This window comes from Callospermophilus lateralis, chromosome 1 (genome assembly GCF_048772815.1).
Source record: "Callospermophilus lateralis isolate mCalLat2 chromosome 1, mCalLat2.hap1, whole genome shotgun sequence".
NCBI lineage: Eukaryota > Metazoa > Chordata > Mammalia > Rodentia > Sciuridae > Callospermophilus > Callospermophilus lateralis.
In genome coordinates, this window is record NC_135305.1 from 221790178 (window position 1) to 221813395 (window position 23218).

The following is a 23218-nucleotide window of genomic DNA, read 5'->3' on the forward strand; positions in this document are numbered from 1 at the left end:
ACGGGCCTCAGATGCCGCCTTTTGTCCCGGGCGCTGTCATCGCAGCCAGTCCCCTGCTGCTGGGCACCTTGCTTGTCCCCGTCCTCGTCCTGGGAACCAGGTAGGGCCCTTCCATGGGGGCGTGAGCTCCGGGGTGGGTGTACCTGATCCAGGGGACGCGGGACTTCATGACAGCTGACTGTCCTCTGGGGACGGCGTCCACGTACATGTCCCCGATCGAGTGGGGGGTCCTCTTGTCCCTCCGCCCCGGCTGCCCGGCTCGGCATTGGCGGGACAGGCAGCAGCTTCCCAGGGACAGAGGGACCAGAGACTCCCACAGTTGGGCCGACCCGAGCATCCACCAGTGTGAGACGCCGCCGCGGGGCTGTGTGTCCAGGAGACGCGGGGCCACCGCGCTGGCGTCACCGCCCTGTGCGCGGCCCCCCTCCGCCTATCTTGAGCTGATCCGGCCTCCCTCCTGGGCCCCGCTCACCCCCCACCTTGGTGCATGGGTTCCTGTGGCCCGGGCCACCTGTCCCTGTCCCCGGATTCCCTGCCTTGGATGTGGAGTCCCCCCATCACCAGCCAGGCTGTCCCCCAGCCCCCTGGGACCTGGAGCTCCTGGGACCTGCCTCCCCAACAGGCCTGGGGGAGGCTGCCTGGGTCACCCTGGGTCCCAAGGGCCCAGCCTGGGGTCTAGTACACAGTTGGCGATCAACAAATGCTGGGGTAGGGAGAAAGGAACCATCGTGAGGACTGTACTGCAGCCACACCGGCCCCCTTCCTCCAGAACTCAGGGTTGTCCACCTCAGGACCTTGGCACGCGCTGTGCCCACCACCCAGACTCCCTCCCTGCCTGTGTCTTTGCTTGGCTGCCACCGTCTGCCACTCTCTCTCCCCCTGAAGGTTGGGACCTTGTCACACTGTGTCCCCCAGAGCCAGCATTTCAGCTACGGCCAGAACCTGGCCCACCCTCATTCGGCCAGACCCCGCAGGTCCAGTCCTTGGGGATTAGGGGCTGCGCCAGGCTCCGCTCTGAGGACCTCTCTGATGTCCGTCTGTTTTCCTGGTCTTCAAGGACCTGGGCTGAACATCAGCCTCGGGCACCAGCAGCCAGTCCCCCTGGGTGCACAGGTGGGCGGGGACCTTGTCAGGGCCTCCTGCCTCGGCGGGGGCTGACCTCTGAGACCAGGAGCCACGGCCCGTCCCAGGGGAAGGCTCTGCCAGGCGCGGGGATCCCCCAGTCATCCCAGCGACTGGAGGCTGAGGCAGGAGGATGGCAAGTTGGAGGACAGCCTCAGAAACCTAGGGAGCCCTGTCTCAAACAACAACAGGACTGGGGTGGCCTGAGGTGGAGGCCCGGCTCGTCCCCAGCTGTAGACCCTGCTGCGTCTGTGACAAAGCCCGGGGCTGCTGGCCGCGGTAGAGCAGCCCGTGAGCGGGGCCTGGCTGGTGTGTCCCGGTGGAGCCGGTGCCCTGCGCGGTGGAGCCGGTGCCCTGCGCGAGCGAGTCACAGTGAATCTGCGCCTGGGGGCGGGCGGGGCGCGGGAGGGACTTGGCCGGGACCTCACTGGGCCCTGGCAGGCGCAGGGGCCGAGGAGGGGTCTCTGGGCTTCTGTTGGAAAGGAGGTGGCCGGTCCCTTCGCCCAGCCGTCGCCCAGGCTGGCTGGGGGCAGGGGCAGGGCTGGCCCCTCTGTCCTCTGCCCGTGGCGGTCAGCACTTGGGCCCTGGCGCGGGCAGCTTCCTGTACATTTCTGCCCCAGGTGCTTGGGTCCGCCTGGAGTCCACCGTGGGGCTTCTCCCCCTGGCCCCCCACTTTGCCTTGGAAGTGGACATTTGGTGACCGGGGTGAGGCGGGCAGAGCGGGGAGGCGCTGATGGTCCCTGGGGCCCTGTCCTGCAGGCCAGCTCTGCTGGCTCTGTAAGGCCCCTTCGCCACCCATTTGTCCACTTATTCGTTTAAAAAGCACTTACTGAGCACTCACTGTATGCCAGGCCCCGGGACCCAGCAGGGACCAGGGCTGAGCCGACCCCCGGAGCCGTCCACAGACCCGTCCGCGGTGGCAGAAGTCTGTCTCCGTCCAGAACTGCAGCCTGGCACCCTGAAGGCAGGCAGGGCCCCCAGGAGCATCGAGTGACCAGCAGGGCGCTCCGTGCCTGAGCTGGGTGGCTCGGACTAGACAGTAAGCCATTCTGGGACTGCGAGGGTGAACGGAATCCAGGGGTGCGTGATGGGGGCGCCTCTGAGCCCCGCGCTCTGCTGGCCTCTCTGAGGAGGTGAGCTCAGGAAACTCATGAGAGCATGGAGGAGGAGCAGTCCAGGCAGAGGCACAGCCGTGTAAAGGCCCTGAGGCAGGCAAGCCTGGCCTGCTGGGGCAGAGTGAGGCTGCAGCAGGAGAAGGAGGGAGGGGGAGGCAGGAGGCAGGGAGGGGACAGGGCTGGTTGTGAGGGAAGCGGGAGCCACTGGGGCAGGGGACGGCCCCCTCAGCTGCTCACAGGTGCCCTCTGGCTGCTGCAGGGGCTCAGGCAGGAGTCGGGCCAGCGCTGGGAGGACTGCACCGAGCCTCGGAGGCAGTACTGGGGGGGGACGTCGGGACGGGACGCGGAGGAGGAAAGGTCTGAGTCAGTCTCTCCACACAGGCAGCCGAGGGGAGGCTGGGAGTCAGGGTCACTGCCCAGGTTCTGGCCTGAGCCCTGGCGGGTCACAGCTGCCCTCAGCGACAGGCGGTGGACACGGGAGGAGCAACCGGGGTGCTGGCTCCAGCCATTCCTGAAGCCGACTGCATTTGCCCAGAAGGGGCGGGGCGTAGGCAGACTGCGGGGCCAGCAGGTGACAAAGGCCGCGGAGCTGGGGTGTGTCTGCGGCGGGCAGTGCCCGGCAGGCAGAGGCGGCGCCAGGGCTCTGGTGTGTGTGGGCAGGCGCCTGGCTGGTTGGCACAGGCTCACTGCCCCGGGTCACAAATGCCGTGCTGGGCGGGGAGGGCCGGGCACGGGGCCTGGGGCAGGAGGCTGGGGGAGGCTGTCCAACCAGTTCTCCTGGGGAAGGAGGCCGGCGAGCACCGGTGGTTGGCAGAGGTGGTTTGAGCTCCCAAGTATGAGGAGGGCAGAGGCGGTGGGTCCTGCATCAGGGCACGGGGACAGCACAGTGTGTCCGCCCTGCTTGGGACGTTGCCTGCTGGACACAGTGGACATAGGCACATTGGAGAATGTCCCTTGGGGCCACTCCATGTGGAAGATGGTGGGATCAGCCTCAGCCCGTGGGCTGGACGATGGCACATGCCCACGATGGTGATTCCCAGTTAAAGGAAGAAAAGATGCCATTTTCTCATGCAGAGGATGGGACGGCAGCAGTGGCCCCAGGACCTTTGCCCTCACTGTTTCTCCACCTGGAAATCCATTCTTCCGCCCTGGGGGTGAAGCCAGGGCCTCGAAGGCTGGGAGGCACTCTACCCTTGAGCTGCACACCTGGCCCTTTTCACTTTTTATACTGAGGGTCTGGCTCAGTTGCCCAGGCTGGCCTCAAATTTGGATCCTCCTGCCTCAGCCTCCGGGGCAGCTGGATGACAGGTGTGCACCCCAGCCCGGCTCCCACAGGAGTTGCTGATTTGCCGACTTCACTTGGATCCAAAGGCAGATGGGGCCCCTTCCAGGAAGGCCCCCCGACCTCCCCTGTGGCACCCCCTGACCTCCTGTCCCCTGACTGGCTTCTGGCACTGCCGGGCACTGTGTGGAGCTCAGGGCCGGTTCTTTGGGGGTGTTGTGTCTCCTCACTTGATGTGAGCCCCCGAGGGTGGCAGGGGTGCTTCTGTCCGACCACTGCTGTGTCCCCAGCACCGGGCACGCAGTAGGTGTGCAGTACATTTGTGGGAACGTGACCCTGGCCCGCAGCTCTCTGCGGAGGGTGACTGCTCATCTTATTTCCTCGGTGCGCGTCCCCTGAGCTGCTGCACGCGCCTTTTATAATTAGAAGAAAAGTTATTTTGAAAAAAATTACCCCAAGTCCCAGCTGCAGGAGCTGACGCGATCTGGCCCCGCGTCCCTCCAAGGGCAGCTGCCTCCTGTGCACAGGGGGCAGAGCAGCTGAAGGGTCCAGGGGTCAGGGGTCACTCTCAAGGACACCTGGTGGGTTCCTGGAGCTGGCAATGCTGACCTTCGAGGTCCTCAGATAGAGACCCTCCCCCTCCTCACTCTGCTCCAGCTACAGGGGCTCCTGGGTGCCTGCCCTCTGAGGACACAGCCTGGCTGGGGAGCAGGTCCACGTGGGCACTCAGAGCTGTGGTGGGGACACTCAGGGCGCTGTGGACGGGGTCTCCCTGCTGAGGCGGCGGCCACCTGGCCAGCTCTCCCCAGTCCACTGGAGTGGCCGTGACTCCAGCCTGCTGTGGTCACTGTCGTCAGGTGAGGACAGGCGGCGTCCCCATGGGGACACGGGCCCAAGGCCCACAGAGGCAGGCTGGCTGGGAGGTGGCCTTTGGCCACCACCCTCTGGGTCCTGAACAGCCCAGGAGTGGGCACATCTGCCCCAGGTCACAGCTGCCGTGTCTGGCTGATGTTGCGCCCGGGGCCTGAGGCTTGGTCACAGTGGGGTGCCCACTGTGTGCCCTGCCAAGCCAGGGGTGGTCAGTGCTGCTCAGTTCCATGCCCCTGCTGACAGCACCTCCCAGGCCCCTGGGGGGGTGATCACACAGAGACTGGCACTGCTGGGCTTCCCATTGCCTGCCTCCATGAGGCACCTACTGTGTGCCTGGCTGGAGTAGGGCTGCGTGGGGGAGAAGAGCCTCAGGGTGCCCGGGCAGTGGCACCGCTTCCACTCCTGTGGCAGGGGCGGGAGGGGACCTCCTGCGCGGTGCTCGCCCTGGAGCGGGGTTCTGTGGTTGAACAGGAGGCTGGTGGAGCCAGGCAGGGGAGGCTTGGGAGCCGGGGGAGGTGGGGTGGGACCAGGTGGCGGATGAGCTGTCTGGGGTCACTCCTTCACCCCACTGAGCGGGCAGGGCTCGCGGTGTGAGGGGCTGTGTCCAGCACTGCTGCGTCCAGATCAGTGAAGAGGTTTCGGCTTCCCCTGCCGTGCCCTGCGCTGTGGGTGCCCTGCGCTGTGGGTGCCCTGCGCTGTGGGTGCCCTGCGCTGTGGGTGCCCTGCGCTGTGGGTGCCCTGCGCTCTGGGGCTGGGCTCAGCCCCCAGCGCCCTTTGGTTCCGTCCCCGTCCTCCTTAGAGCCCTAAAGGTCATGCCCGTGTCCCCACCTCCATCCCTCAAGCTGGGGCGTTGGGGAGGAAGCCTCCCAGGGCGCGTGCGGGTGGCCTGGGCAGGCCCAGCGCTCGGGATTGGCTAGGAGGGCAGCTGGCCCTGGCGGCCCTGGCCTCCCCTCGGTCCGCGCCTGAGTGGAGTTTTCAAACCCGGGCCCCAGGCTGCGCGCGCCGGGATTGGCTGCCGCCGGGCGCCCTCCTCTGCCCGCGGTGCCGGCCGTGCCCGGCCGCGCATCTGTTTCCAATCGGCCGCTCTCCGCCCCTCTCCGCCCCCTCCTCGGACGGTGGCCTGGCTGGGGGGCCTCTGCCACGCGGTCGCTCCTTCACTCCCGGGTCCCCGACTTGGAGGGAAAGGAGCCTCTCGGGCCCGCGCCCCGCCCCCGGCCTGGGGCTGGGAAGGGGGGACGCCCCCCCGCCGGCCACTAGGCCGGGAGGGCTCTGCTGCCCCTTCCCGGGTCGGGCACCCAGCGCCCACGCCACGTGGGGAGGGGCCGGCAGGGCGCGCTGGGCCCAGGGGCGGGGGGGGGGGGGGGGCTCGGGCCTGCGCGGACCCCGGAGTCCTGCGCCCGCGGACGGGCTCGGTCCCCCGCCACACTTCCGGCCGGCGCCCCGCCCCTCCGCGCCCCCTCCCCGCCCCGGCCCCGCCCCCAGGCCGAGCTCGCGGGCCGCGGCCTCTCCCGAGTGCTGGCCGCCGCGCTGGGCGGACGGGACGCGGACCCGCTGCGCAGGGCCTGGGAGGCGGCTCGGGGCTCGGCCGGATCCCGGAGCGGGGTGAGTGCGCCCGGGGCCCCTGCGGCGACGCGGCCCGCGCCAAGCTTTGTCCCCCTCCTCGCCTCCCCAGGCTGCGCAGCAGAGGGGACCCCCGCGTCCCTCCGCCCAGCGCGCGGGCCTGGTTGGCCGCCCTCCGGGGACGGCTCGGGCTCCGCGCCCCTCCCCCGCTGGCCCCCTGCCCGGCCGCCTCCCCCATCTCCGGGGAGAGCCAGGCGCCAGCGGCCAGTCGCGGGGCGCTCTTGTGGGGACTTGGGCATCCCCCACCGGGAGGGAGGCGACGGGACCGCGGAGGAAGCGCAGGGCTGGGGCTGTGTGCCCGGAGCCCCTCTTAGCCGCCCCCAAACCACAGAAAGTTTTCCTCCCTGCGTTTGCCCCCTCGCCCCGGGACTGACCCCGCGCCGCCGGGATTGCAACCAACACCCGAACACCTCGGCTGGGCCCGCGCCGGGTCTTGTTTGCTGGCCCCATAGGGCCGCCCCCACCTTTCCACGACATGCCTGGGCCTCTGCCCCGTGCCTTCCCGCTGCTGCCCCTGCCCCCTCCTGCCCTCTCCTGCCTCTGCCCCCTCCTGTCCCTGTGCTCCTTCACCGCCTCAGGAAATCTTTCCCAGAACCCTGGCTCCTGGACTCCAGGTCCGGGACCTTCTGCCCACCCCCAGCCTCCTGGCGCGTGCCACTCACCTGCGCTTTGGGCTCTGTGGCTGCACCAGGGTGAGGACGTGGCACCCTGCAGCTCCTCCGCCTGCCCTGCCTGCCGGGCCTCCTGGGGACCTCAGTTTCCCCTTGTAAATGGAGGGGTGACCGGTGGTTGGGTCTGACATGCAGTAGGCGTCTAGTGTGTGCAGAGGCTTTATCAGGTTCTTGGGGAGGAGAGAAGGCTCCCGCTGGGGGAGGACAGTCCTGCATGGAGCAGACCTCCGAGGGACACACAGGGTGCCAGGGTCCTGGCACCAGGAGGGCTGTCTGAGGGGTGTGGCCACTCAGTGGGACCTAGGACAGACAGCAGGAGGCTGAGGGTTGGTAGGGGCGAGCAGTGCACCCAAGGAACCCTCTGGGGCACAGGGGCCCGCAAGTAGCGGCACCTCAGGTAGGCACAGGTGGTGGCTGGGCAGAGGCAGGTGGGCAGCACAGTGGGCTTTGGAGGTGGGGAAGGGAGTCCTGGGCGCCAGCAGGGGGGTCTACACGGGATCCCACGGAGAGGCCCAGAGGCCTGCGGCTGCCGCTGGACACACAACAACCTGTGGGAAGAAGTGGCTCCCAGGCTGCGGTCCCTTCCTGGAAGGCCCCGAGGCCGGGGAGGGCGGGGGGCTGGCGCGTGCACCCAGACCTTGGCACCACGTTCTCCCTGGAGCCCGTGTTGGCCGGCTGAGGTGGGCAGGTGGGACTCTGCAGGCCTCCCCTCCACGGTGTCCCCTGGTGACCAGCCACCCTCTGCCTCAGTGTCCTCATCTGTCCAGCAGGCAGCCCCTCAGGGCACTGACGTATCTCTCCTCCTGCCCACGGGCACTCTTGGGGACAGTACCCTGAGCCTTCATGTCCTCATACGTACAGACCAATGGTCACCTTGGTACCGAGGAGCATGGGCCCTGCCCTGAGTCTGGGGGGCACATTGGCCCAGGAGGGAGACCAGGCCAGCAGCCCTGTCCACCAGTGCTGCCGGGCTCCCGGGGTGGGGGGCTTGCTGGCCACGGTGACCAGGCCCTGTTTGGCTGCCCCTTGAGTGGCCCAGACACCCAGGGAGGCTAAAGGCCCTGGAGGCTCTGAGGTCCAGGAGCTGGCAGCTGAGGGGCGGGTGCTGCTCTGGCCTGGGGCCCCTCCTGCCCTGGTCCCTTCTGGCTTCCAGGTGGAGGGAGTTCCCGGGGTCCCCACTGAGTCCTGGGCTCTGTAGGACGGGGAGACCCTGTGGCTACAGTCAGCGCTGGGAGGGGCACCCAGTGTGTCCTCAGGCCCCAGGAGACTGGCTGCGGGTGACACAGCAGCTCTTGTGCGCCAGCTCTGCCTCATAATCGCCCTTTCATGCTCCCTGGACCGCGTGGGCGCACAAAGCCGCTCCACCATCGTGTGACCCGGCGCCTGGGTGGGACGGGTGCCCGTCACTCCTCACGCACAGCACAGGAGACCCCAGCGGTGGCCTAGGACTCGCCTAGATCCACACGTGGGACACCCCAGCTGGGAGCCTTGGGGGCTCTGCTCCCTGGAGTCTGTCCCCCGGGGGAGGGATGGGACCCACCTCCTGCTGCAGCTGGGCGGCTGCTTGCTTCCTCCTGCCCTGTGTTTGCTCTAAAGAACCAGGTGGGGACCAGGACGGGACTGTGCTCAGGCTCTTTCTGTCCACCAGCCTGGTCCCCGCCGGCTGGGAGCACGTGTGACTGCGGTCTGACTGTGTGCTCTGTCTCTGCAGCCTGGCTTCGTGCGTGGGGGGTGCGATTTTGCTCATGTGGTCTGGGCAAGGAGGGTGTGGTCTGCGGCCGTGAGGGTCTGTGGGCTGACTGTGTGCTGCCGGGCGTCCACATCTGCTTGGGGCGTGCATGTCCTCATCTGTCACCTATGTCACCTGTCTACCTGTGGCCCGCGGAGTCCTTTGGCCAAGCGTCTGGCCGTGTGTTCCTGTGCAGCTGATGTGATTGGGTCTATGGTCTCACTGTGCGCACAGTGGGCAGGTGGCCTGCCTCAGGGTGACCTTGCATGGGAGCCTCGTCTGACTTGGCGTGGCTGAGGTCTGACTTTGTGCACATTGGCATTTGTGATCTGACTGTGTGCAAGTGCATCAGGCTGGGTGTGCGTGTCCCCACCTGTCACCTATGTCACCTGGATGCACGTGTCTGTCTGCCATCTCATTGTCTGCTGTCTTTGTGTGCCTGTGGCCTGACTGCGTGCATGCCAGTGACATCTGTGGCGGAATATGCGTGTGCTGAACACTCCAGCCGTCCTTGTCCCACCCCGGCTTCTCCATTCCACACCCTGGCCGTGACCCGGCCACTGTGGACCAGCCTTCCCCTGGGACCGCCCCAGGGCCGGCCAAGGTAACCGCAGCAGGGTATTTTGGGAACCGAATCACAGGGCTGCTCCGTCATTACGTGGCCCTGGTTCCTGTGCCGTGGTGGCCTGGACCCGCCCGGGGCCTGGCCTGGGGAGGGTGCGGGGTGCATGGCCCCGAGGGCCGCCGGAGCCTCTCCAGGCCTCGCCCTGACCCTGGCCAGAGTGGATACAGGTGGGAGTGGCAGAGCACGCTCCAGGGCTGGCGGGTGGAGAGTGGCCCACTGCCCTGCGAGGACAGGTCCCTGCAGGAGCAGTAGTGGCCTGGCGCAGGTGGCCTTGGCCTTGGGGGCGCAGAGGGCTTCCCAGGCCTCATGCAGGGCCCAGGGTGAGGTGGGGGAGGATGGGCCGAGCCCTGGGCCGAGCCAAGGCCCTGCAGGTTGGGCGTCCAAGATGAGGGGGTTGTGGACTCGGTGTCCCCAGAGCGCCGTCTCCCCGCTTCCCGAACCCAGTGTGCTGTGGTGGTCCCCGAGCTGCTCCCTCACGGCCCTCTGTTGTCTCCACAGACGCTGCCCGGCTGACGCTCGGCTGGAGGCCGCTCTCTGAGGGGCCAGCCCGTCCCTGCCCTGGGCGGAGGGCCGAGGTCACTGCCCAGCATGGCGCTCGCCTGGGGTCCCGGCCCGTCTGTGGTGGCCGCCACGGGGCTCCTGCTGGCGCTGCTGGCCGGAGGCTGCACGGCCGAAGGTAAGAGGCTGCCCGTGGAGCGGGCCGTGGCGCGGGGAGGGGTCTGCGCTGTGCTGCCTGGACTCACGGGGACAGTGACCACGTCCTGCCGGCCGGCAGGTGACAAGGACATTCAGTTCCCTGGTGCCTGCAGTGCCAGGCCTGTGCTCGCCTGCGTCCTCGGAGCCTCAGGAGACCCTTTGTGATCCCGGAGGAAAAGCGGCCTCCAGGGCGGTGGCACTAAGCTGAGGTCACCCTGGGAGCCCTGGCATCCGCCCGCACCCAGCGGCTGGAGGAGCGGGGAGGCTCCCGGGAGAGGCCGTGGGCAGGAGCTCGGCATGCGGGCAGCGCCTGCTGACAGGACCGGGGACTGCCAGGGAGAGGCCGCGGAGGGGGCTGGCGTGGCTCGGGGACCGGCAGGGCCGGTGTCCAGCTGTGACGGGGGCGCTGTGGGCTTTAGGCCCATGCGGGCTGACGGGGCCCAGGGGCGGGATCTCTGATGTGCAGGGCCAGGGCAGGACCCTCGGGAAGGGGCCGAGGCTCTGGGTTTGGGTGAGTTTGAACGAGCTCTTCTGCCGCTCGGCCCGGTGGCCTCTCGCCGGTGACTCAGCCCCTCACCTCCCACTTCGGCTCCATCGGGAGGTCTCCCTGCATCACCCGGTGCCTGGGTTCTGTGACGAGGCCGCGTGGTGAGCCGCTGCCTGCCTCCTAGCACACAGTAGGCCCGCAGTGCTGGCCCACTCAGCCGAAGCCTGGTGTTCTGGGTGACACTGGGTACCCGCTCAGCTCAGCCTCCATCCCCGCACCGATGGGGAAACCGAGGCCCCCGAGGTCTGGTCATGGCCAGGCCGCGGCGGCCAGAACGTGGTCCCAGATCTGAGGTCTGTCGGCCACAGTGGCCTGGTCACACAGGAGGTGGGCCGGTCCCCGGGTCGGCGGGGAGTCGGGCTGCGGTGCCGGACCCCGGGCCTGCGAGTGCTGCTGGCGCTGGTGTCCCGCAGGTCTTGAGCGTGTGCCCGGGGCTGTTTGAGGCGAGGGGCCAGATGAACTTGGCACCCCTCCTGGCGGAAGCCTGGTGACAGGGACGTCTGAGGACGAGGCTGTGGGTGAGGCCGAGGGGTGGCTGGGGAAGACCCCAGGGAGGAGGTGGCACCTAGGAGCCGAGGGGTGTGCCTCTGGGCACCTGGAGGAGCGGAGCCCAGGCAGAGGGCACAGCCTGAGGCCCTGGGCAGGGGCAGGCCTGGCCTCTGGGGAGGGAGGAGCCGAGTGGCTGCTGCGGGCGGAGGAGGAGGGGGCAGGCCCTGTGGGCCTGGGAAGGACTTGGCCTTGACCCCTGGGGGCGGGGCCGTGAGGGCAGGGGCCTGGCACTAGTGCTCTTAGGTGTCCTCTGGCCACTGCAGGGAGGACGGGCTGGGGCGGCCCCTGTCCAGGTGAGGGGAGGGAGTGCGCCCCAGGTCACCAGCACCTGTCGCATCTTGGACGGCCCTCGGGGCTGCTGCTGCTCTGAACTCCAGCCCAGGCCCAGAGCCCTGGACCCAGCAGTGGGTCTGCTCAGTAGGGGCCCAGCAGGGACCGTGGGCCGGACTCGCCTGGCAGCATCAGGAAGTGGCTGGGGGGTCCCTGGGGACCTGTGGGGCAGGGCTGCCACAGCTGCTGCGTTCCCAGGGGCCAAGGGAGGGGTCTCTGCAGTGGGAACGGCCCCTGGCCCTGGCCTTCCCAGGATGCCGCGGGCCAGTCCTGGCGGGGAGGCAGGGTGGGTCGCCCGCTCTCACGCCAGAGTATTTTCTGCAGAATCTGAAATGGAAAAACAGAAATCAGGCCAAGCCAGGCCACCGAGGGGCCCCTGCCCAGCCTCCAGAGAGGCCTGGTTTCCTCCCCAGGCCCTGCACTTACTGGAACCCTCCTGTGGACTTTGGCCTCTTTGTCCAGGAGACAGGGACGCCCCGTGCTCAGGGTCGGCGAAGCTGCGAAGCCCCTTTTACCCAGCAAGGCCCTTCCTGCGGCTCAGGAGCCGGTGGCGAGCTGTGACCCAGGGCGGGCCCTCTCCCCCAGGTGGCCCCAGGCCGGGCCCCTGTGCCCACAGGAGTCGGGGGGTGGGCCCAGGAGAGATTCCAAGAATCCCGCGGGCCGCGGTGGGCGGGGCCAGCCAGAGCTGGCCTGGTGCCCAGAGCCCAGAGGTGGGCTGGGAAGGGCATCTGCTCAGCAGGGGGCCCGAGGCCGCACGGCCCCACTGGCCTAGAGTGAGGGCAGCGGGGCCAGGGCCACCAGGCAGAGAGGTCCCCGCCCAGCCCAAAGCAACCCGGCAGCTCCCCAGGGCAGGGCTGGCACTGCCCGCTGCAGGCCGCGGGAGGGGCTGCCAGATGAGGCCAAGGGCCAGGGCCAGGGAGGGGCAGCCCAGACAAGGGCCGTGTCCCCCCAGGCTGCTGTTGGAGGTGCAGGGCGTGTCCTGGCTCTGGCCACACAGGCAGCTGGGCACACTGACTGCCCCTCTCTTCCAGCCTCACCCACTGTGGTGACTTTCCCTGTGCCCTTGGCCAAGGACATGTGACTCCAGGTCACCGTTCCTGAGGGAGGAAGGAAGGGGCCCGGCAGGCATCCAGGGAGGGACATGGAGCAAAACATCTGCTCATCAGGCAGGAACCCGAGATGTGGCTCAGGGACAGAGACCCAGGGTCCAATCCCATGCTTCCCATCTGAGCTCTGACCTCTGTAAGTCCCTAGCACCCGCAGGTCTGGCCAGTGGGATCCACAATCACTGGGCCAGAAGGACACGCAGGAAGTGAGTGAGGCTACAGGTGCCTGTACACTGGAGTCTGCTGCTTTTCCAGAGAGATGGCTAGTGCAGACAGAGGCCATGCCAACAGGAGCGCGGTGTTGGGTGAGGGAGGTGAGCCTGGCCCTGCTGAACCCATGGGTGGCAGGAGTTGGCCTGTGGAGACCCAGAGTTGGCACCTGCCACCTCCTTGAGCTGCTCTGTATTTCTGAAACTTCCAGAACTTTCTGGAAGGACTCGTGTGGCCCCTGGACTCACTCCACCCAGTCGGGTGAGCTCAGCCCTGGTGCTGCTGCAGCGTGGGGGTCCAGCCTCTGTCCTCCACCCGGACTTGACTTACTGAAGACCTTTGCTTTTTTCTTGAATCAGCTCATTTAAAAGACAGTTTATTGTATAGAATACTTTCAAGTTGTCTTTAAGTAGTGCTTAATCCTGGAAAAGCACCAAGATACGTCCCCCACCCGTCCAGCGGCTGGCCCTGTGTACACGTGTGCACACACACACCCGCTGGCCACCCCTCCCTGCCCTTCTCTGTCTCCTGTTTGCTAGTGGATCTCGCCCTGCCCTGCTGGGCCCTGGAAGCCCGACCCCTCCTCAGTCCCCTTTGGTTGGACAGCAGCGTGGCTCCTGAGGGACTTCCCCTGAGCAGGGGGCGACTCAGGGTCGCTGTAGCTGGGCAGGGAGTGACTGAGAGGTCAGGATAAAAACAGTCACTTCAGAGAAACAGCGTCGCACCTGGAGGGGTGGGGGGGCTCCGCAGATCTGGCAGGGGACAGTCCAGACGGCCGGGGTCCAGCGGGGACGTGGATGGCTCTGGCCCTCCAGCTGGAGTTGCTGGGGAGCTAACCTGGGGGTCCTGGGGTACGCGTGGCCTCCGTGCAGGCTGGGGTTGGGGAGGCCTGGGCCTCGCTGCCCTCCTCTGGCTCTGAGCCTCCCTGGGCTCCAGGCTCGAGTGCTGGCCGTGGCCCGGGTCCCTGCCTGATGTCTCCCGCGGCCCAGCTCAGGATCAGCATGGGAACCCCCCCACCCCTTCCTGGTGCCCTCAGGAGCTGTGGTGGGTGGGAAGGTGCTCAGGGGCGTGTGCTCCTGGGATGGGGCGTGGCCGGGGCGTGGCGCGCGCCTAGTGCCTACCCACTGCAGCCCGCCCTCTCCTTGCTGAACCTAGAGCCACCCAGGTTCATCAAAGAACCCAAGGACCAAATTGGCGTGTCGGGGGGTGTGGCCTCCTTTGTGTGTCAGGCCACCGGCGACCCCAGGCCACGGGTGACCTGGAACAAGAAGGGCAAGAAAGTCAACTCTCAGCGCTTTGAGGTGAGTCGGGGCGCACCCTCTCTCAACAGGGCCCCACAGCTTAGCCATGGAGGATGTCACAGGCGGGACCCCAGGTGGGGTGACCTGGCTGGGCGGCCTCTCCAAGGTGGCCCCTCCCACCCCTCCCGGCCTCGGGGCCCCACCTGGGGGCCCTGCCAGGCTCCGGTGGTCTGCCACCTGTGCTGTGTGCCCTGAGCAAGGTCCTGCCCTCTCTGAGCCCTCACTGGTGCCAGGAGTCTGAGCACAGCCTCCAGTTAGACCAGCATGCCTCCCACGCACACGCCTGCCACGCGCAGTGCAGGCCGGTCCCTTCTCCCCGTGTCCAGGCCTGGGTCTGCCCACCGCGTGCCCACCTGGATGCCCGCACAGGTGCACACAGCCTGGGACCATGGGGTGACCCCCTTTGCCCCCCGCCCACCTGGACGGGCCCTGCCCACCCTGGCCTCGGCTCACCCTGTCCTCTCCGCGGCCCACACAGACCATCGAGTTTGACGAAAGTTCGGGGGCCGTGCTGAGAATCCAGCCGCTGCGGACGCCCCGCGACGAGAACGTGTATGAGTGTGTGGCCCAGAACCCGGTGGGGGAGGTCACCGTGCACGCCAAGCTCACCGTCCTCCGAGGTACTGGGCTCCCGGGGCAGGTGGCCAGCAGCTGGGCTCTGGGCTTGGGGAGGGACAGTAGGCGTCCGTGGAAGTGACGCCAGCCTGCCTGCTTTGGATTCTCTGTGAAGGACTTTGATTTTCCTTCTCCATCCCATAATACTGTGGGGCCCAAGGCCTATGGTTGGGGTCTGTTCAGCCTTTTTGGGAGAAGGGCGCTGAGGGACTGACGTCACTTCACTGTGCTCTTCTGATGACAAGAGGCAGCTCCAACTCAAACCAGTTCAAGCACAAATGAGAATTAATACGTTTGTGTAAAAAAAACAAGTCTGTGGCGGATTCTGTCTGGCTTCAGGTTCAGCTGGATCCAGGGGTTCATTCAGGGTTCTCAGGGCTCAGCCTCTCTGCCTCCTGGCTCTGTTTTCTTCTGAACTGACTTGATCCTTGGCGAGACTCCTCACCCCAGTTAACCTGGGTCACCACACGCCCTCCCAGCTAATCGCTGCAGCTTAGGAGGAACACACTGTCTGACTGGCTTGACAGCTCCCCAGAGCCACAGGTGATCGGCTCCCAGAGATGGTTTAGTCCTGGAGCTCCCCCAAAGAGTGAAGGCTGAGTAGACGCGTGGCCAGCCCTGCCACTTGGCCCATGAGCCACCTCCTGGTTCAGCTCAAATGGGTTGGAGTCCACCACGAAATTGTTTTCTCATCACCCAGGCAGCTGTCCCACACCCCAGGCAGCTGCCACCCTCTGTGCCACACTGGGTTTCAGCCCTGGGCCAGCCTCCTACAGCTAGGTCTCTGCAGCTGTGTGACCTTGGGCGAGTTGACGAGCCTCTCTGAGCTGTAGTTCCGGTCTCTGTCCAGCAGGGTAATGTGTGTCTAGCACAAGCGGGAGGGTGTTGCAGGAGGCCACGGTGCCACCATGGACAGTTAGCGTTTTCGTCACCAGCTTTAACAGGACGATCGCCAGCAGCCCGTCTGCAGCCCTCAGACGATGGGTTCAGCCGTGGTTGGAGCCCTGGCGCGTCCCAGCCGTGGGCGTGAGCCACAGGCAGCTCTCAGCTGAGGGGTGGCTCCCTGGAGGGACTGCTCTGTGGTCTGCCAGGGCAGCAGGCAAGGTGGCGTCACTGTGGCCCTGGAGCCCGAGGCTGGCAGACAGGCCGCTGTCACAGAGGACTGCACAGAGGCCCTCGGCTCTGCCCCGCTGTCCCCCTCTGGAGGCTCCTGCTCCTCTCCTAAGGAGGCCCGGGCTTGGTCTGCCCTGTCCGGGACCTGGCCGCCGAGGGGGCCTCCCAGGGTGTTTTCGGCTGACCTTTCCCGGCACACCGCCAGCCCCTGCCCGACCCGCCCACCGCTGGGGGCTCCCCTAGCCCCGGCCTGGGGTCTGGACAGCTCAGCCCTGGGCTGCCCTGTGGCCTCCGTCCAGGCCCACCCCCAGCTGAGCCCTGCCCCTCCGGGTGGCCGGGGCCATCCTGTGCCCCTTCCTCCCTCCCGCGGCTGCGCTGTTGTGTTAATTAAACTCCCAGGAGCCGCCTGGTGCAGGCCAACGGGTCTGTTGAATTAGGAGCTGGGGCCTCCCCTGCACCGTGGGTTGCTGCCCACAGCTCTGGGGACCAGCGGGGCTGTGCGCACGCGGAGGGGGGCGCTCGCCGAGCTGTGCGCACGCGGAGGGGGTGCTCACCCAGAGCAGCACCCGGGCTGGCGCCAAGCAGGACACCCTGGGATCCTGTGGGCAGGCAGCAGGTGCCCACAGGGAACAGGAGAGGCTGCTGCTTAGCCTGAACCTCGGTGATGTCATCAGCAACCAATCAGAGCTGCCTGTGAGGCCGCTCCGCCCCCCGCGGACCAGGACGGATGGGTGGGGCCCAGACCCCCGGGAACAGACCCCAACCAGACCCCAACTGCTCAGGCCCCGTGGGTGCAGCCCCAGCTCCTCGCCCTCCCCCATCCTGCTGTGGCCCGGCTTCCCCACCCCCACGACACAGGCGCGGCCTTCGAGGAGGGCAGGTGTCCTCTGCCCACAGCAGCTGGACCTGGGACAGAGCTTCTCTCCTACCTCTGTCCCCAGCCACCCCCTTCACTGTGCCCTGTGTCCCTTCTGGACATTTTTAAGCAAATTCGTGGGTGTCCATTCTGGGCCCTGGGTGGCTGGGGCCTGCAGGAGGGGGCTTCACAGAGAGGAAGTGGCGGCCAGACCCCTCGCTCTGTTGTCCCAGCAGGAGGCCTGCACTCATGGCTGGGAAGGGCGGCAGGGTGGTGGCCCTGAGACTCGACCACCCCCCTGGCCCCTGAGGCCGCGGTCCATGGTCTTTCTCTTGAACACAGCCGGTCAGTGCCTCCTGGGCTCCGACCCCCTCTCTGGGTCCGGCCAGTGCTCCTGCTTGTTGGGGTGCCCACCCGCGGGTGGCATGTATCCCTGATGGAAGCCACAGTGGTCCCTGCCTCAGGGGCTTCCTACACCTCGGGAGCTGTGGGTGGACTCAGGGGGAGGAGGCCAGGGCTGCCCCCACTGCGCCCAGGGCTCCGGGGTGGCAGGCGCCATGCCGTCCCTGGGTTTCTGCTGTCCCCACCAGCACCCTCTCTGTCTGTGGCTCAGTTCCATCAGCACTGTGATGGTCACTTTAGCCCCTTGTCCTCTGGGGACAGAATGAGGGTGTGTGGGTCTGCCCAGCCTCCTGAAGCCACAGACCTTAGAGAGGCCCAAGGTGCAGGCCCAGGCAGGCCCGGCTGCTCCCGGCCTCTCCTTGCACCCTCGGCCACCTCCTGAGTCCTCTCGCAGCCGTCCTTCTGCATGCCCTGTCCCAGTGTCCCCTTCTGGTAGGGCCCCTGCTGAAGATGCCATCGTGCCCTGATCCATCTTTAAAGGCCCGTGTCCGCCCAGCCCTCCTGAGGTCCTGGGGTCAGGGCTTCCACGTGGCCTCGTGGGGCCCAGCACAGCCCACGTGGGGCTAGAGGCCATTCTGTTGGTGCTGTGGCCATCGGCCACAGCAGAGGAGCCAGGGGGCCGGCTAGAGAGCAAGGGCACCATGGAGCAGGGCCTGCCTGGCTGCAGCCCAGCGTCCGGTCAGTGGAGCTGGGCCACTGGGCCATCGCTGTGGGCTGCAGACCCTGGATGAGGCCACCCGAACTCTTGCCACGCTCCAGCCATGGCCGCCGCGGGGACCCTTCCCAGCAAGTTCGTCCCCCCCATTCCATTCCCCCCGCATTACTGTCCAGGGGCACCAGACCCTGGCCAGCCAGCGGGGCCCTGGGCAGGGTGCGAGGGGCCCAGCTGACACGGCTGTCCTGACGTGTGACAGGCGGGGGGTGACCCTCTGAGAAGATGCCAGAACCCAGGAGCGTCCGGACCAGGGAGCTGGCTCGGGATGGGGGACGGGCCTGGGTGCCGTGGCCAAGGGTATGCGGCGCCGCGGGCTGGGCTGCAGGGAGGGAGGTGGGGGGCAGCGCAGGGCGGCCGTCTGACCCCGGGTTTGCCGCCAGGCGGCCGTGCGCTGGTCAGCGTTGCGCAGCCTCCCTGGACCTCACCTGCCTGGGGCTGGGGCACCCTTCCTGCTGGACACCACAGGTGTCCCAGGCCTGCCGTGTGGCCCCAGAGCTGTGTCACCCTGTGGAGGACAGTTGGCCAAGCCCACGGTCCTCCCACAGCGGCGGGTGCCTGGTTCAGAGGCGGCGGCTCTGCCGGCTGCCAACACCTCCTCTTCCCCCGCCTCCTCCTCAGAGGACCAGCTGCCCCCCGGCTTCCCCAACATCGACATGGGCCCGCAGCTGAAGGTCGTGGAGCGGACCCGCACGGCCACCATGCTCTGTGCCGCCAGCGGCAACCCCGACCCCGAGATCACCTGGTTCAAGGACTTCCTGCCTGTGGACCCCAGCGCCAGCAACGGGCGCATCAAGCAGCTGCGATCTGGTGAGCACGGTGCCCACGGGGCGTGGGGCCGCGAGGCCGCGGGAGGGGCATTTCCAGGCCGTCCGTGCAGGGGTGGCCAGCAGGAGGGTTGCCCCGATGGGCGAGGGGACGGCTCTAGCGGGCAGGGAGTGTCTCCAGACTCAGTGCTGACCGTGAGGAGGCGCAGAGCACGTGGACAGTGGACCCAGAGGAGTGGAAACCGGGGCAGCCCTGGGCACAGACAGGCAGAGGTGGCAGCGGGCCCGGGAGGCCGTCTGCCTGGGTGCGTGATGGGAGGGCAGGTGGCAGGTGGCGCAGGGAGTCTGCGGAGGCCGAGGACCCAGGACAGCTGCCCAGGGCCCTGGCAGTTGGGGACAGGGGACGGTGTTTCGGGGGCTGAGGCAGTGGGTGTCTCCAAGGGGTCGGGGCCAGACCCAGAGGGCATCTGGAGCCTCGAGGACCCGGGATGCCCCCAGCACCGAGGCAGCAGGGCCTGTGGGCACAGCCGAGCAGGGCGTACCCTGGGCTGAGCACTGGCTGGCCAGCTGGGCAGAGGCGCCACTGAGCCTCCCCCCTCTGCCCCCTGCACCCGCACCCGTCGGCCGGTTGGACTGTGTGTGTCCTGTCCGTTGTCCCTGCTCTGTGTCCTGTCTGTGTCCAGCCCCTGGTGCTGGCCCGAGCTCCTCCCCGTGTGGCACACGAGGTCCCTCCGCCTTCCCCAGTGGGTGTTTCCCACCAGCCTCTCCCATGGTGCCTGACGGTGGCCTGGGCACCACCTCCACCGTACCTCCTGCTGCCCTTGCTTGGGGACACGCGTGTGACGGCCACAGTGCACCCACGTCTGGGCCCAGGGGCGGAGAGCCTGGGCTCCTGCTGGTACCTGTGCCCGCGCCCGCCCTGCAGCTCAGCCCAGCACCGGCGGGCATGGGCCAGCTCGGGGTCAGCTCCACGTCGCCCTCCCAGCCTCAGTTTCCCCGTGAGAGGTGCCCACCCCGTCCAGGGGTGCCCAGCACGTTCTCCGCCCCACAGACGCAGGCTGCGCGTCAGCCATGACCAGGGCTGTCACCCTGACCCCCCCGGCCTCCTGGGCCGGCAGCACCCTTAACGGTCTCTTCTCTTCTCTTGTCCCCTAACGTTCAGAGACCTTTGGTAAGTCTGACCTCGCCAGCAACTAACGCCTCTGGTCCCCACCCCCCCAGACTAACAGCCACCGTGACAGTAACCGACCCACGTGTGTGGCATGTTCACTAACCCGACCCCCACGGCCACCCCTCCCAGCCAGTGCCAGGGCCGCAGAGACCGGCCCCGAAGGAAAAGAGGAAAAGGAGGGCCGGGCCGCGGCCTCAGAGCCGGCAGCGGGCCCTCAGGTCCCAATGGAAAGCCCTCTGGGGCCAGGTCTGGGGCTGGGCTGACCTTTCCCAGCCAGGCCGGCTCAGGTCCTCGTCACCCTCCGCTCCCAGCCCCAGCTGAGCACTCTGGGCTCATTGTCACTAAGGTGAGAGGGGCCGACCCAGGACAGTGGAGGTCCGCCTCCGTCTTCCCCGCGAGGGGAGCAGGCCCCCGGGAATTGCTGAGAGACCTGCCCTTTCTACTCGGTGGCGGCCATGACAGCTTGGCCACCGTGGGGCCGGTTCTCTAACCCAGTTCCTACCATGGTCACCCTAGCACAGTGAGACAGTGAAGCGGGAGCCCGCGGGTCCCCTCCAGCTCCCGTGGCCTGGCCTCCGGGAGTTCCCCTTGGCCTCCTCAGGAGGGCGGAGAGCGGCCCTAGAGGGCTGGCGCTCCCAGAAGAGAAGGTGGCCCCCAGCCGGTCACCTCCTCTGCCTCAGGTGGCCTGAGGTTCCCCGGCTCCCCGCTGGCCCGGCCCTGGCCACTGTACCATGACCCAGGCCACGGGGAGAGCTGCCCTCGGGTGCCCGTCCGGCTGCTCAGGATGGCCGCTCTGCCTTGGTCTGAGGCCTTCTGGGCCCGTTGTCCTCCTGTGGCCAGCTGTTGTCACAGGGGACTGGGCTACCCAGGGAAGAAGAGCAGAACTGTGGGGTCCGATCTGGGTCCCCAGGTGTCCCCTCGGCGGCCCGCCCTTTCCTCTTTTCCTCTGGGAGCTGGACAGGCCCTGTCCCCCCATCCCGGCTCCTCCCGCCCTCCTACCTGTCTGTGACCTCCCTTAGCTGCTTCCACGCCCAGTCCCGGGGCACTAACCCCTGCTGTCCCTGTCTCTAACAAGACCGAGACCCCTTGCTCCCCTCCCGTCCCTCCCAGTCCAGACTCAGGACTTCAAGCAGCCCCTTGCTGGGCCCCAGAAGGAGAGAAGGGGTCGGGGCCTCCTCCCTCCCCCAGGGCAGGCGCAGACCCCTCCTGTGGGAAGCCTGCTCTGCCCACCTGTCCTGCAGCCAGGCCTCCTGGGTCTCCAGGCCCCAGCTGGCTGGCCTCCCCCTGGCCCCTGGCCCCTCCTGACATTCGCCTGGTCTCTCTTCCCTTGCAGAGAGCACTCCGATCCGAGGTAAGAGGCCCGCTCCCGCCGCCCTGCCCAGGTTCCGGGGCCCCCCAGGCCCCCACTCCCACCACCCTGCAGTGTCCTCCTGTCTCTGTGTCTGTCTGTGGCCGGGCGAGTGCGGAAGTGGGTGGCCACCTGCTGGGGGGAGGGGCGGCACCTCCTCACCACCCAGGGCCCTGGCAGAGCCCCTCTGCAGCCTCCGTTCTGCCTCTGAGGTCAGCTGCAGAGCAGCCCCTGGATGTGACCATCTGGGGTGTCCAGCCCGAGGGAGCAGGCACTGTCAAAGTCCAAGATGGACTCTGGGCCCTCCCTCAGCACTGCCTCAGAGGCGACTCTGTAGGCCTGGGTGGAAGCCTAGGAAGAATGCTGTGTGACCTAGGGCAGGCTCCCTGCCCTCTCTGGGCCTCACAGTGATCTCCACTGCCCATTACCGCAGAGTCTGAGGTCGGGGAAGAACATAGGTATTTGTTCTGTAGGGACAGAGCCTCTATCTGCTGTCCCCAAAGAGGACCTCCCTGTCTAGGGTCCATGCCATTTCCTAGGACAACCGTAAACAGCTCTGGTTTGGGACTCCTGGTGCCACGGGTTCTGATGAAGCTCACAGCTCTAACACCGCGGGACCCTCTGTCGCCTTCCTTAACTCGCGGCCAGCAGGCCCTTGGGTCCAGGCTGTGACCCATACGCCCTAATGTACCTTTACGGAGTTTAGTTCTTACCAAACGAAGGCCCGTGGACCCCCGTGTCTCGTGGGCTGTTGGTGAGCGTGTGTCCTGTGAAGGCCTGGGCTCCGGGCACACGGCCTCGCTGTGACGTGGGGACACGTTCTCGTTCGGGCTCCAGCAGCCCTGGGGGGTCTCGGCCTCCTGTTCACTAACTCTGGTCACCGACTTAGTCTGTGACTTCAGCAACTCCTTAAAACGTGGGTAGAAGTGGGGTCTTGTCAGAGCCTGCGACCTCAAACACAGCGAGGGCACGGCACGTGCCGCTGGGCACCGAGACCTGGCCTCAGTGCCTGCCATCTCAGACGTATCTGTCCGCTCATGACCAGCCAATGCCCAGGTCCGGGCCTGTGGTTCTGGCCTCACTGGCCCATCCAACTCTAGGTCGGCTGTGAGTGTAGCGGCCTCCGTCGGTCGACCTCTGCAGCCCCGCGCGACCGGGCCTCGGGGCTGGGCCCAAAGGTCAGACACACCGAGGGGGCACCAGGACCTTGGGTCCCGGCGCCTGGTGTCCGTGGGTCCGCGTGTCCAGTCACTCATTTGGAGGACTTGGGTGCCGGGAGGCCTGGCCCCTGCGCAGTGTCCAGACAGTGGCTCTGGTCCAGACTCTTGAGGCCAGGCATGCTTGGTGCGCCCTGTCCTGGTGGCTTTACCTCAGCCATCGTGAGGTGACACTGCTCCGCATGCTCACAGGCACCCGGGTGTGGAGACCCCGATTCCACACGCACTGGGGGACGCGGACCCGCGGGGTGGACTCGTGGGCACTGTTGAGTGCCTCCAGCCTCCCGGATTCGCAGTTGGCCTCTGTTGGCCCTGAGGCCTGGGTCTGGGGGGCTGAGGGGCTGAGGGCCAGCCCCACCCATTTCCCTGAGAGCATCACGCGGTGCTTTCTCACGTCCACCCCAGCAACATGGCCGCCTGCTGCCCGTCTGGGGGCTGGCGTGGCCCCGTGGGCAGCTCCTTTTCAGCGAGAGCGGAGGATTTGCCGGGCACCCTGGGGTGTCCAGCCAGCCCAGCAAGGGCTAGGCCCGGTGGGTCCAGCCGGGGTGGGGTCCGGCGGGCCTTCAGGCTGCCCTTGTGTCGTCACCCTCTCCAGCTGGGCCAGCGCCAGAGACGGGCCAGCCGGGACTCAGGATGGCCTCCCAGCGCGGCCGGCCCCCCTCAGTGGCCAGTTGTCCCTCTCCCCGCAGGGGCCTTGCAGATCGAGAGCAGCGAGGAGACCGACCAGGGCAAGTACGAGTGCGTGGCCACCAACAGCGCGGGCGTGCGCTACTCCTCGCCTGCCAACCTCTACGTGCGAGGTAGGGAGCGCGGCACCCAGGTCCCCGCAGGGCCCCGCCTCCGGCTCCCCCACCCGCAGACCTGCAGGCGCCCTCCCCAGCCGGGGGACGGGACTGGCGGCCTCCCTCTCTGGACCTCGGCTCCTGGCCTGGGCAGCGGGCGGCTTTCGTCCTGCCCCTGGCCGTGAGAATGCCTGCCCTCGGCAGCGGACGGGCACGAGCGGGCGGGGGAGGGGCAGTCTTGGGCCGCAGGGTGGGGGAGCCCGCGGGCCTCGGCCCTGTCCCCGCCGCCCCCGGTGGCTTCTGTGGTGTGTGGTGCCCCGTGTCGTGTGCTGGCTGTGCTTCTCCGACTGTGGCCTCGTGGTCCCGCTTCACTGCCCGCCCCGCCCCGCGCCCTCCTCGGAGCTGGGGTCCAGGCCGCCCTGCTGGCCCAGCACACTCGCGCCCACAGCTGAGACCCGCAGG

General features: G+C 67.6%; 1 protein-coding gene across 9 annotated transcripts in view; it reads left to right on the forward strand.

The window, feature by feature from the left end:
• Positions 1-5894: 5894 nt before the first annotated feature.
• Ptprs (protein tyrosine phosphatase receptor type S) overlaps positions 5895-23218 on the forward strand; it is a 53730-nt gene continuing 36406 nt past the window's right edge. For 6 of the 9 annotated variants that reach the window (XM_077109632.1, XM_077109635.1, XM_077109637.1 and 3 more), the window contains exons 1-6: positions 5895-5991; positions 9533-9710; positions 13628-13773; positions 14252-14393; positions 18093-18281; positions 22664-22774. In XM_077109632.1, coding sequence (XP_076965747.1) covers positions 9623-9710; positions 13628-13773; positions 14252-14393; positions 18093-18281; positions 22664-22774 — 676 coding nt within the window. In that variant the 5' untranslated portion in view covers positions 5895-5991; positions 9533-9622. Of the gene's footprint in view, positions 5992-7032; positions 7078-9086; positions 9202-9532; positions 9711-13627; positions 13774-14251; positions 14394-18092; positions 18282-19400; positions 19410-20742; positions 20761-22663; positions 22775-23218 lie in introns of those variants that run through there. The other 3 variants (XM_077109643.1, XM_077109634.1, XM_077109633.1) reach the window with 3 other exon arrangements.